Genomic DNA, 14,690 nt, shown 5'->3' on the forward strand with positions numbered 1-14,690 from the left:
ATTGTGATAATTTGGTTGCTCTGTGTGAATATTTTTGCCTTTAAATGCATCTCGTCGATATCTTTACCTTTTAATTAGCTCTGTGACATTGACATTGGTTGACTCCTGATACTCAATGTTAAAAACATAAAAGGAACCAAAGAAAACACAGAGATGGCTGCAGAGAAATTTAGCTTATCAATGCATTGTGTCACTTTCTCCTCAATACTGACCATTCAAATACCAAAACTGAACAGAATATATATATATATATATATATATATATATATATATATATATATATATATATATATATATATATATATATATATATATATATATATACTGTATATATAGCAACATAAAGCATCAGAGTACATGGGGTAATAATGGTGGTTGAGCAGTAATTTATCATTTATTATCACAGTAATTATCTGTAATGGGTACATAAAGTAAATTACTGTAATTTATTCTTTGCACTACAAAATTTCATACAAATCCTGCTCCTTTTACAGTAAAATACTGTTTCCTTTTATTACAGCAAAACACTGGCTATTTTACAGTTATTTACTGCATAATCTACATTAAGGGTTAACAGTGTAGTTGATGTGTTTATTAACATAACAATGGATAATACATATATTACAGTATTATTTTTTTAAACCTTTGTTAACATTGGTTAATAAAAATAAAGTTGTTTATTGTTCACTGTACACAGCATGAATTTGGATGTTGATGCATTAGTAAATGTTAAACTATGATAAACATATGCAGTACACGTATGGTTCATTATTAGTTCACGTTAATAAGTGTATTAACTAATGAAGCTTATGTATATGCATATAATTTAAATATGTCAAATATTTATAAATAATTTATACAAATTTTAAAAAGTTTAATATATAAATTTAAAATAAATATAATAAATGTAATATATAAGAAAAGCCTGAAAAATAATTTAGAATAATAGTAGCCTTTATAATATAAATAAAATATAAGATAAATAAATGTAATATATCTTATAACAAACAATAAGAAAGAAAGAAAGAAAGAAAGAAAGAAAGAAAGAAAGAAAGAAAGAAAGAAAGAAAGAAATTAAGAAAGAAAGAAAGAAAGAAAGAAAGAAAGAAAGAAATTAAGAAAGAAAGAAAGAAAGAAAGAAAGAAAGAAAAAAAGAAAGAAAGAAAGAAAGAAAGAAAGAAAGAAAGAAAGAAAGAAAGTGCTGTGTCTGTCCTGTCTCCAGAAATAAACTCTCCTCTTCTTTGCTCTCTCCGCTTCCTCCGCGCGCTCGGAGTCGGACTGCGCTCTTGCTCTTGTTGGCCCGCGCGCCTCGGTCGGACCCTGCAGAAAGTGGGCTTTGCTTCTTTAAGACTCCCCTGAAGTTTGAGATGCACACACGAGGGCTCTCGGCTTGGGTGGTCTCTCTACTTTGGTGAGCTGTTGCTAAGCAGCTAATAATAGTCGTGTTTGCTGAGTAATTTTTGCCCTTCTGGAACCAATCAGAGCGCAGGAACCCCGGCCATCTGACAGCCCCAGGGGCGGGCTCTCGAGCGCTTTGGCCACGCCCCTCCTCCTCTGTCTCCGAATGGAGAGTGATCTTTTTTCACATCTATTGAATCTCCCAGAGATCGCCTTGTCGCGCGGCCTGAGGAGGGACCACATAGATCACAGAAATGCTTCAGCCACCGAGGGATCGACGTTTGCAGAGCATCCACTGATCGCGCGAACTTTCCAGCGGACGCCGTGAAAGTGGGCAATTGTTGGAGACCTCCAGATTCGCGAAATGTTGCAATGGAAGGCGCAGACTCTGACTCGCCGTCTCAAACAGGAGTATGAAGTGCTTCGCGGATCTGGGATCAACGAGAGACAAACTTGGTTTTCTTCGGATATCACTAAACGCTCGCGGGGAAATACACTAGCGCGGATACCGAGACGCTCGGCGCAGACCTTGCAACATGGCCTCGGCTGTTAATGTCTCCTCCGAGCAGGAAAACAGAGACCCCGATCGGCCGAGGGTAACGCGGAGAAATAGGGGCAACTATCGGACCGCCGCGGCGGATTTGGAGTATTTGCAGCGGCCGAGCTATTGCGATGCCGCCTTTGCGCTGGAGCAGATATCAGAGGTGCTTTTATGCTTGCCCTGTTGGATTTTGTTGGGAATGCGCTGACAAAGTGCTCAACTTTAGTGAAGTCGCTAGGTAACGGGATAGCCACGGGACCGATGCGGGACCAACCTGTAGCCGCAGCGTTTGCGCTCCGACCAACCTAACCTAGGCTATCTGTCAGAAGCGAAGCTGAGCTTTGAAAGTGAAGCGGAGGCTCTTCAGATTTGTTGGTCAAGTTCGCCCTGACCGACTGATTGAAGCCCCCCTCAGATAGGATCTACACGGGGAGTAGTTTTCGTCCCGCACGATCCATGTGGCTGCCCTCTTCCGTTCACAAATATTGTCGTAACTCCCTCTGTGATGGCTGCAGCACTTCCCAAATCGCATCACATCGCGTCCCTTCTGCTATGCGACCCACGTGCATCTCCGGCTTTGGATATTGTAACCTGTTTCTGTGCTACAGTGTCCAAAGGATGCAGTCTGTCACATTGTAGCCATAGTCAGTTTAATGTCTGATAGTTTGTGCGTGGGTCTACAACTCATTTGAATTATACTACACAGCGAGAGAATAGGAGTAGTAGTATGGCAAGCTGTTTTCACATTCATTCATTACAACTTGGCAGTAGTTGTTTTTGTGTGTCCAATTTCATTAGCAGAAAGATCCTCTTTACACATGGTGTGCAGCTTTTTTGATACAACAACTAGCAGAAAATGTTAAATTCAATTGTCTAAATGGAAGCAAGCACTTTCAACCTCTTCTAGAGGTTGTTAAAAACACATTCAGTTGGGTTGTTTGAATTATTTGGAACAGCCACAAAACATGACCTGCTCTTTTGCCAATTGGCCTAATGTTTAAACACTTTGATGTGTTTCTGACATACACGAGCCAGATGGGATTTAAACTTTGCCTTTTCCAGTAAGTTTGGGTCGAAGGCAAAAAAGCACAATGGCATCAACAGCGCTCTGTGTAGATTTGCAGCTATGAGGGCAGAAAGGAAAGCTGCTGCTCTGTATCATTTTTGGTAGCCTCTCTCTGCTAAATTGTTCAATATTTTTTGTAACATTAGATTGAAAGTTCAGAAAACCTTCATTTGTGCACACACTCAAAATATCACAAAAGCAATTGAAAAAGCCTAAACAGATTAAAACACCAGGTGTGAACCGGAATGTGTCATCCTGGTCTACTGGTTATCCAGGGGATAAAAACTCAACTTAATATTTGGCCAAATAGCAGTTACCACAGAGATGTGTTTTGCTTTTGTGATTCATATTAGACTAATATATTTTACCAGTGTTATATATATATATATATATATATATATATATATATATATATATATATATATATATATATATATATACACATATACATATATATATATAATTTTAGTGTTAATAAAAAACTAAGATTATCCTAAGTAGTTTATTCAGCTTGCCATAGTTCTTACTCCTTTGCTAAGTCACAATCAAAATTTTGACAAATATGTATTTAAATTATCGGTGGCAGTGGCTCAATATGAACTACGAGTTTCCATATAGTGAACATAGCAGCTTTTCAGGCATTTATAAGACAACTTACAATGTAAAAAATGCAGGGTTTCACGCTATTCCTTCATGTTGTTCCAACACAATTCGTTTAAGTTTACTTGATTGTTTATTAAAAATAAAGTGGATTGAACATAAAACTATTAAGTTGTCCCAAAAAAAGCCCCAAGAGTTGCATTGAGTCAGCTCATTTTAAATAAGTCATTTGAACTAGTAAAAAAAAAAAAAAAAAAAAAAATATATATATATATATATATATATATATATATATATATATATATATATATATATATATATATATATATATATATATATATATATATAAATACAGTTAAACTAGTTACAGGAATGACTATGTATTTTGGCTAAAATCTTACTGACAAATGAATCTGATTGTACACTAGTGACTAATAAACACAAGTATATAATACAGGTGCAAATGGAATAGACTGTAGTAAGTGATGGTAGATACTAGCAACTAATGAATTGTTACAGATGAAACTGAAGTTGGACTGATGTCTGAGTATTTTGGGAGACCACTGACACTGGTTATAACAGGGTAGTTACATACTATTGAAATAGTGACCCTAAATTATTATATTAAATAGTTATTACAAGGAAACTGTCACATAAAAAGATACTAGCCAGTCACTATTAGATTATTCACTAGTAATTACAAAGTACTTGTTATGTAAATATAGTATTAAAGAATAGATGTTTAAATGGCTTGCCATATGACAATGTATGCATGTTTCAAGGCTATTTTTAAAATCTTATGAGTGGAATAGTAATTACATAACCCATAAAACCTAGTTGTTTTAAAAATACAATCACTTTAAAGGGATATTTCTTATAATTCTGTTATTAAAGTACCCCACATGCTATTTCCACCACCAACTATGCATTTTAGTCTATTAAAAAGCAGTAAATATTTAATAATGCATTTAGCAAAATCGTATAAAAAAGTTGATGAGAGTGTAATATTTGCTCTCTCTTGTCTTGTAGGGGAATGCGACTGGGAGGAAAGCGCCGCTGTGGTTGAGAGCAAAGTTTCAAAGACTTTTGTTTAAACTTGGCTGTTACATACAAAAGAACTGCGGAAAGTTTTTAGTTGTGGGCCTTTTAATATTCGGAGCTTTTGCTGTTGGCTTAAGGGCAGCTAATCTGGAGACGGACGTGGAGAAACTCTGGGTAGAAGGTAAGAAGCTGTTTTCCTCAGTCTTTCTAATGCGTTTTCCCCTCAAGTGTACTCTAAAGGCAGACCTGAAGCTGCGGGTGGGGGGTCTGTCATGTAAGATGAAGGAATTGTTTATTGTATAGAAGTCTGGCAGAAATCCAGGTTAAACTTGAATAGACCGTTTTTCGCTTCGAATTGGAGTCGCGCGCACAAATGCCGTGTGTTTGCGGGACATATAGCGCGCGCGCGCCTTCCGATTGTTTTCAAGTTCGATACATCACTGAATTGCTGATTTAGACAGCAATGTGAGTGTTTTTAACACGAATAGCCGCCATTTTGTGAGTGTGTGCGATTTGTGTGTGTGTGTGTCTGCCTCCAGCAGTTGAATCTGATCCGCGCTGCTCACAGAGCCTGTGTGTGGTCCTGTTTTGGACAGCGTTCAACTTTCCAAAAAGATTTGTCTCAGAGTTTCAGCAGGAACCGAGCGAACTACAGGCAGAAACGTGCACTCAGACCCGACACTGTCTGCAGCTCATATGCAGCTTGAAGAAACTTTTGACAGAAAGTTGGTTTATTTTATGAATAAGTCAATTGTGAGTTGTTGGGGCAGTAGTGTGGGTGGTGATTTTTTTTGAAGGGGGAGGGGCGAATACTCCTTTTTGCTTTGATCTGCATTCCTGAAGTTTAAAGATCCTTTGATATGAACAGAGATGATATGAGGGCTTTCTTTATTATTGATTGTACAGTCATTATTTTGATATCAAGTTATTTTAATTGGTTGAGTTGGCTTTGGCTTTTGGACTTTAAATACATGGTATGTTATGTACATCAAGGACTGATATTAAAGTCAGTAAAATGTGCTTTTAAACCGAAAAACTGTAAACATGAAACACTCTTTACAAACATGAAACACTAGTAAAGAGATATAGATGTTTATAATAACGTGCTTTACATTTTAAACATTGTATGTGTGCTATTCCAGCATTATGCATGTGACTTTGCTGTAAAAACTTAAAACATAAACTCACACAGACAGTATATGTTAACATTAAATTAAAACATCTGCTTATATTTTCCAAAACAACTTACCACATACTTATGGGAGCAGAAAAATATACATCTGTAAAAAATTTTATATTTTACATTAGGAAATGGATGTGACCAAAAAAGTTTACAGTATACAACATACATTGTAGAAATTCTGTGAATTAACCTACACAACCCAAAAGAAACAATGCTCAATTTTCACTATAAAACAAAAATGTTTATTACGTTTATTCCATTTGACATTTTTGCATTTATGAAGAAAAGGCTCCGTTATGGATGCGACAGATGTGAAATTGGCACTTGTGTGACTTTTGTAAATCAAATATAATTCTTTAAAAACATTGACAGAGACATTTTTAAGTATTTTTTCAGTACTGTAAAATACAAGCCTACACAAAAAACATAAATATGGTTTCACTATTTTGGTGAAAATTAAATTTTTTTTCATGGCAAGGTTGACATTTGCTAAAATTGCTCATGTAGTTGTAGATCAAATTATTTCAAATATAAATAATAGCGATGTCGTTCATTTACAACATTTTGACCAATTAGTTCTATTTGCAGGGCGATAAAGATCACAACAGGAGGCCATTGTCACAATAATTGACAGGTCATAGTAATTAGTAATAGACTTGTGAATTTTTGCTAGTTTTTCTCATGATAACATTTCTTCCAAAATTTAAATACCACACATTGTTCTTCAATGTTAATATTGCTTTTACCGCTCTTTTTGTTAATAAGAATAACAAATGCTTTCAATTGTTGTGAATGAAAGTGAAGGTTATTCTACTATATATAGATTTTTGAACTTTTCTGAAGTTAAAACATTGGTGTTGTGCTGTCTAAAATGAATATAAACACACCTGACACATTTTAAATTGAATATAAAAAAATGCTAAAAATCATTTTCGTTTCAGATTTGGAATAAATATCATCAGTAGTCTGGAGATTAAAAGAAAAAGGTTTACTCAAACACCAAAAAAAAAAAAAAAAAACTAAACATGAAACACTAGTACCAAGAGATATATATACATATATATATATATATATATGTTTATAATAACATACTTTGCATTTTAAAAGATTTTAAACGTTGTGTTTAGTTGTACATAAAGTGATTTCAAATAGAAATAATATTGATGTAGTTCATGTATAACATTTTGACCATTTAGTTTTATTTATAGAGCTGTAAAGATCATGTGAAAGTCTGAAAACTTTTCCTCCCAAATTCAAATACCACACATTGTCCTTTAATTTTAATATTGCTTTTTGCTACAGAATAAAACAAAAAGGTTGCCCCAAACATCGAAAATACTATTAATCATAAATTATTTTTTTGAAATTGTTAATATTATTATTATTATTATTATTATTATTATTATTATTATTATTATTATTATTATTATTATTATTATTTTATGCCCTTTAAATGATTATTAATCGAATTTATTATGCTCAAATTGTTATCCAGTGATCAGGTTGTAGGTCAGATCCCTCTGGAGCAGCTTTCATGGTTACTCGTCTACTATTGGAGTGTCAGTAATATTTTGTAACTGTACAGCCAATTGAGTGTGAACCTTAAAACAAACACCTTGCTAATCCAGAGCTGTATCCTCTCTGCACTTATTTTTTTTTTAACTTTGTTGCTTACTTCCACTCTTCCTTTCCAAGAAGTGCAGGAGGTTTGCAGATGAAGTATGACAGTCGGTTGCCGGACACACACTCGCTCACACCTCAGTCGTTCCCATGTCGAAGCACATGACAGCTTCCAGATGCAGTAACATTGAGATCTGTTTGTTTAGATTAAACTCCACAGCTGAGGGATAGATTAGTTCAGGTTGGCCAGGTTCTGCGCTGGGAGATGTCGGCCCAGCGTCCATTAGGATGCATGTTTATGTTTCGTTTGGAACAGTCCTTTGCTAGCGACCTCCGAATGACCCTTCGTCGAAGCTGTCTCTCTTACTCTCCCTTAAGTTCAGCTTGAATGGGATTTCAGTGTGATCTCATGTTGGCTTTCATCACTTGCCATTGAGGGCTGTTACGCTCCAACCATTATAATTTGTTTGGTTGCTCTACAGATTTTCAGCGTTATATGATTGATGTATTTAATGTTGTCATAGCTTTTCGAGTCACTGGCCGTGTCCTCTCACTGATCTGATATGAATGTGGCTTTGATGTTTTGGACGCAAATTTGGACCTCTAGCAGACGTCTTTAGATGGAAATTTCCTGCAGAAAGAGCTATATAAATATGCTGCTGTCATGTGTGCAATTTTTATTTGTTTTAAATAGTGGACGAAATGAGTAGGCATCTAAAATCACAGACTCCACCACAGAAAATACCAACGCCGCCTGAATTTAATTAAAACAGCTTCACGTAAACATTCGCTTTCCTGTACGCCTTCCCCTCCTGGCCACTTTTAAGAAAAAACGCTCTCGCAGTGAAATCATTGAGATATCAGCGTTTGGGTTGTCCCATTCTCTTGTGCTGGGGGGGTGGGAGGGGTAGCATTAGGCTTGAGGCCACAAGGCTGCGTCCCTTAGGACCTGAGGTCATAGAGTGGAGACTTCGCTATTTAAAAGCTCATCTGATACTGGCTACATGACCCGGGTGCAGAGTGAGGGGTTCCAGCTAACGCCAGTGATGATGAGAGAAGGTTTACTCTGCTAGCCTTCCTGTGGAATAGGAGCTCAATCAATTGAAAGGCATTTAATGATTCATTTAAACCAGCAAGAAACTTTTATACACCCAGCAGGGGGCAGTGTGATTTTATTGGATGAGTGATTAATGTACTGTAAATCTGAGTATTAAGGAAGACATTTAATTTAGGATTGTTTCAATTGTTTTTACATTAATAATCTAAGTATAATTACGTTTTTTTTATGATTAAAGCATTTTATTTATTTCTGTTTCTATGTTCTTCTTTAAAGTTTGAATTGTAGTTTGGAAATGCCTTTACATTCAATAGCCGTAGACATATTGACAAACTTTCTCTGGTTTCCCAGCGAAAACATGTGGACGATTAAGAGCTTCCAGTGCAGAGGAGTATGTAACCTGGAGTGCATATTGGGAAGAAGTCCTCTTTTAATATGAAGGAAGTGGCTGAAGAATGCGGCCTCCCCACATTGTGGTGCAGAGATCGGGATCTTGTGGAATTCTCCCTGTTTAGATGTGCTCGGAAAGGCTTGGACACACATGGCTGAACTGTAAGGGATGCATGCGGAGCCCTGAGGGCTTTAGGATATAGCTGGTTTGAAGTTTGAAGCAGGTTACTCATGTGGGCCTTGTGTGCCTGTTCTTAAACCCTGTAGTAGGACTCATTTTAAAAATATAGTCAAAATAAAGAAGATTGCTCAGGATAGTTTAGGGTTGGGCGATATGACATAAATGCAATCTCGATAATTATTTTCCATATTTAACGATAACGATATATATTTTTAAATCAGATTTAAAAGAGTACCCAAGCAATGACTAAAGCCGCAAAAATTAAAGGGTCCATTAAATGGCATAACCTATTTTCGGCCTATAATTTTTAGTGGCTGAAAATTCGGTACATCTCCAATATTACCACACTTTTAGATTTCCATTGTTGCACATTTCTGCTGTACAACACATAGAGATCAATATAAAGTAAAAAAGTCCAGAGCTTATTATTGTTATTGACATGAAAATTTATCGCGATACGATATAATATCATTTATTGGCCCAGTCGTAGGATAGTTTGCTAATAATCCCTAAATTAACTTAGTGATTTTTTAGCTATCGTTGTGTGGATGCTAGGCTGTTCAGTGTGGCAGGGTTTTCTACATGATTGCCAGGTTATTGCCAGGCTTTCACTTATAAAAGTAAACCCTGGGTCATTCGAAACTTTGAGTAAACACTAAACAGAGTCTTGGGTTAGGATTTAACCTGGGAGACATGGCGAAAATGCAACTTTGATAATTAATTTCCATATTGAACGATAACGATATATGTTTCAATATAAGTTGTTAATGCTTCCAGATTTAAAAGAGTACCCCAACAATGACTGAAACCACAAAAATTAGAGGGTCCATTAACTGGCATAGCGTTTTCGGCTGATAAATTTTCGGTGGCTGAAAATATTAACACATTATTAAATTCCCATTGTTGAACATTTCTGCTCTGTGATTAGCTCTTAGATCAACACAAAGTAAAAAAATAGCTTATCATTGCTATTGACATTAATTTATCATAATTCAATATAAAATTGTTTAATGTCCCAGCCCTAGTTAGGATTCATTTTTTTTTCTGCCTATAATTGGTGTAATTTATCATTTGAGTTTAACAATTACATTGGGCTTTCATATGTTGAAATTCATGCCATACATACCTAAATCCTGGGTTTATGTCATTGTACGAATGCAACACACAACATGTTTACATAAAGGCTTTAGCATCGGTACTAAAATCAGTGCTAACACATTTGCTTTTAAATACAAATGTGAAATGTTCTACCTGGGGTTTATAAGGGAAATATTTTTATGCCTGCATGAGATTGCTGTATCATTGTGTTGTATTTCGGCTGTGTATTTAAAAATAGCGCTTGCAATGTTGTCATTAACTTGTCTTCTTGGATGCAGAAGTAACAATTCTCCGTAAACCAAAAGTTTTAAGTTTTTAGAATGTAAAACCCACTTTGAGCAATCAGTTTAGCTACACCCTTTTGGTAATGTGTTGTTGATCTACGTACTCTTACCAAAGAGTGGCAAGGTACGTTTACTATTTTACCTTTAACATTAGAAACAGACGTAAATGTGTACCACACTGTACTGAATTGCACCATTTTGTGGAAATAGACCAGTAGTTCTTAGGGAACTGCCCTGTTCACTTGTTCCTATTACTTAGTTGCTACTAGGGCTGCATGTTATTGGAAAAATTTGACATTGCAATTTTTTGTTTTGCTGCAATATAAATTGCGATTAATACAATTTTACCAGAAAGCTGGAGTAGCTCTATTTGTAAAGAAGTCATTAATTTAGACTGATTGGGATTATTCTGGAAGATTATTGGGATTATTCTGGATTATTATCGGGAATTTATTTTCATTGTATCATTGTATACATAATTCAATAAATATAACTTTTAAGTTACAAGCAGTAGAATTTCCTGTGCCTCAATACTTTAAGCTCTCGTGCCTGAACACTTACACATTCACAGGCTTTAAAAACACATGCAAATGATAAACTTTCCCTCCATTATGGTTTAGCTCTTCAGTGTCTCCTAAAATCTTCTGTGTGGCTCCTGGTAAACTATCATCTCAACATATAAACTCAAATATTTCTGCAATGTGACTATTTCAGATGCGCAGATTGCGTTATCGATGCTGAATGGATTCATTGTGCAGCCGTAGTTGTTATTATGTAAGTACCTTGTATGAAAGTCCCTTACTATGATGGACTGGTCCTTTCTATCTTTAATGAAACTAAATAAATAATAATAACAATAATAATAATAATTAATTTCATTTGTAAAAACCTTTCTAGACACCCAAGGTCGTCTTACAACAATCATCAAGAGCCATACTAGAACAAATTAAAACAATAACAAAAATTACCAAGCTAGCAATTTTAAATGCATGTAAGTAACATGAAAATGTGAAAGCTAGATGGTCTAACTTGTGCACGACCCTTACTATGAGTCTAGTCTGGTCTTTAGATATGCCTTGATATGGTCATTTCTCGAGTGCAGTTCAATTGGAATTTTTCTGTTTTTGCCAATAAGTGAAAATTGTAAGTCCGATCATGTAAAAACATAAATATGCACCTCTTCTAATAAAATTATACAATTTGAGGCGCCATTTCTGTCAAAAGACCAAACAGTGCATTACAGGGTACACACCAAAGTTTGTTTAATATGTTGCAGTTGCCAAATATATGTTTGATTATTCTATTTTACACTATATAAATCATGATTTCTTCAGCGGCAGCCTTGACAGTTTTAAAACTGACGCAAGTGTGTGGAAGACAGATACGAATGGAGCAACTCCCATCCACAACCGGCATCCTGACAGCCCTCCAATTCGCGTGTTTATATTCTGCATACCTCCACTCCGTGTTATTCAAAAAACAGAGACACCGAAATGACGGAAAAGACTTGCACTCTCTCTCTCACTCACTCTCCCCTTCCCCTCGCTTTTCTTCCGAAAGGTTTCACTGCACTTCAGTCCCCCCTGTTCTCCACTCCTCACACTAACACTCCCCCCCACTTCCCCCACCTTCACTTGGGAGTCCAGCCCTGGGATGCCAGATGTATTACAGAGTGAAGCGCAGCAATGTAAACACTGAGTCCTGCCATGGATGCCGGGTGGTCCGTCCCTCCCCCTTTCCACCCTCCCTCTCTCTGGCCGAGGGGCGGAATAGTTCAACGAAAGAGAGTGAGAGGGGGAGGGGAGTGTAGTAGCTGAAGTGTTATTTGTGTTTTGGCTAGAATGACTGTTTTTCTGCAATCTGTTGCTTCGGTAAATTCTTCACAAGTATGGACCGAGGTGCTACAAGAGCCTACACCTAAACTTCTTACAATTCTAGTTGCAAAGAATAGTTTTGTAGATTCCTTGTAGACTGTTTAAACATGCTTGATGTGAAGTGTTGCTAACAATACGAAGTGTTGTTAACAATGATGTGTTTTATAGGCAAACAAGAAGGAAACTGATTCTTGTAAAGGGTTGTGAGGTTGATGAACAGACTGAGGAAGCAGTCGCAATATCAAAGTATTTGACCACAGACTCCTGTAATCAGCCAATCAGATACCATTTCTCTAGAGAGCCATGTATCAATAAATAATGTATTTTTAAAACCCTAGCAAACTGGAAATGTCCCAGTGATATCTTATTTTGTTGGAGCTCGCTGAATGTTTGGGTAGGTGTGCACACAGAGCCACCTCCCAACCTTGAGCGTGCACGAACCCACATGCTCACACACTTTCCCCCGTGCTTTTTGTTGGAGTGCGATCCAGTTCATTTGAATAGTTTTTTTCTTAAGGGGAAGGTGCTTGAATGAAGCCAGCAACGTGGAAAAATCTACCCATTCAGGCCCCTCTGAATGTACATCTCTGGATTGCAGTAAGCTGTATTTGTAGGCAGCGGACTGCTAAATACATCCATTTTTCGTGGTGCAGATCTGGACAGGTGATTAGCATAATTAGAGGAGAGCTGGCCATACATATGGTAATGTGGTGTGGAGTAAATGGCAGCTGCGGTGTAAAATTTGTGTCAGGGGTCGAACAGGCTGCTTGGGGGCATTGTGCTACAGCTGCGGGTCAGGGACTCTCTCTCTCTCTTTCTCTCTCTCTCCCTCTCTCACTTTTTCTTTTTCTTTAACTTTCACTTTCCCTTGTTCCCACCCTTCGTATCTTCTCTGCAAAAGTGCATGATGAAGGTCAATGCATGAATTCACTACAGAAAGGGTGTCCAAACTCGGTCTGGAGGGCCAGTGTCCTGCACATTTAAGTTTCAACCCCAATTAAACCCACCTAAACCAGCTAATCAAGCTCTTTCTAGATATGCTAGAAACTTCAGGGACTGTTGAAGGAAGTTGGAGCCAAACTATCCAGGACATGGTTTGCTGTATTTAAGGATATTTGGTATTGACGGGTTGAAATCAGAGAATTACTTTCCTCCTGAACCCCCAGATCATCTGTGTCCTAAACTATTTTTGAAATCACAAGGCAGCTTGCTGGCATAGGTGCAAGCTTGTTGGTCAGTGGCATGTTCAAACTGGTCCATTGCTCACAGCGTCGGTGAGGTGTTCCTCTGTTTTTGCCTAGAATCGAGTGGGTTGTTTGAGGGAGAAAGTTCATGCCGCTATGACCCTGTGCAGAAACTTCCGTGCAACCACAGGGGGTCTCTCTGAGTTGGAGTCTAATCCAGCTAATCCCGCCTGCAACACAGTCATAAAAAGTGCCTCCCTGTGCCGGCATTGCCACACACAGCCCCTTCCTCTAGCCCCCACCACCACCACCTAAAAAAGCCGCCATAAGCCATACCATCCCATCACAGAGAGTCCCCAGCAACCGTTCCCCTCGGCACTCCAGCCGTGTGATTGGCGTATTCGGTGGGATGAAGTGGTGGGCGGTAGGGGAGCTTGCGGCAATGTGGAGTTATGTCATGATCTTGAAGGGGTTGGTTGCAGTGGTTTTGACGGTGGTGGTGGTGGGGTGGGGTGTGGGTGGAACAATTCTTTTGTACCAAACCTCTCACACCCCTCCGAAACGAGCCACTCAAAAGCCACTCTGCAGCTGAATGGCGAGAATAGCAATGCATGGCTTGAAAAATCTGGGCACTGGGAGAGTCCTTCCAATGGCAGCTCCCCCTGTTCGTGAAAGGGAGGTTCAAGGGTTAATGTTATGCAACAAAATCAATGGGCCCAGTGGAGGCACCAACACACACTGACATGCACACCAGATTCAATAGATGCCCTGCTGCAGTCCATACCCCTTACATACCTGTGGGTTGTAGATAAATCTGGAGGATTATGATTTACAGTTGTTTTAACTACACATTAACAAATTATCTAAGTGAATTTTGAATTTCATGACCAAATCCAATTGTTGATTTTAATTAATTGACTGGTTCCAATACATTTTGTTGATTTTTTTTAATGTATTTAATTTTCAAAAGCTAAAGAAGAGATACAGTTTGAGTACATGAAGAAAATGTTTAATTGGCTCTGTTACAGGCTGAACTATCTGTGGCCTAAAGGCTAATTTATACTTCTGCAACAAACGCACACATATTAGGGCTGAGCGATATGGGCAAAATATCATATCGGGTATTTTTAGGAGTACGATAGATATCCGGTATTTTCCCATAAATGGTTATTT

At 37.4% G+C, this 14,690-nt stretch overlaps 1 protein-coding gene across 2 annotated transcripts in view; it reads left to right on the forward strand.

Moving 5' to 3' along the window:
* The first annotated feature begins 1,545 nt into the window (after positions 1 to 1,545).
* The window catches only part of ptch1 (patched 1), a 105,220-nt gene continuing 92,075 nt past the window's right edge, over positions 1,546 to 14,690 (forward strand). Inside the window, exons 1-2 of one of the 2 annotated variants that reach the window (NM_001305542.1) lie at positions 1,546 to 2,102; positions 4,635 to 4,827. In NM_001305542.1, the coding sequence (NP_001292471.1) occupies positions 1,935 to 2,102; positions 4,635 to 4,827 (361 nt within the window). In that variant the 5' untranslated portion in view covers positions 1,546 to 1,934. The remainder of the gene's footprint in view (positions 2,103 to 4,634; positions 4,828 to 14,690) is intronic. The other variant, XR_015496811.1, reaches the window with a different exon arrangement.

The sequence above is a fragment of the Danio rerio genome, chromosome 8 (genome assembly GCF_052040795.2).
Source record: "Danio rerio strain M-AB ecotype USA chromosome 8, GRCz13ab, whole genome shotgun sequence".
NCBI lineage: Eukaryota > Metazoa > Chordata > Actinopteri > Cypriniformes > Danionidae > Danio > Danio rerio.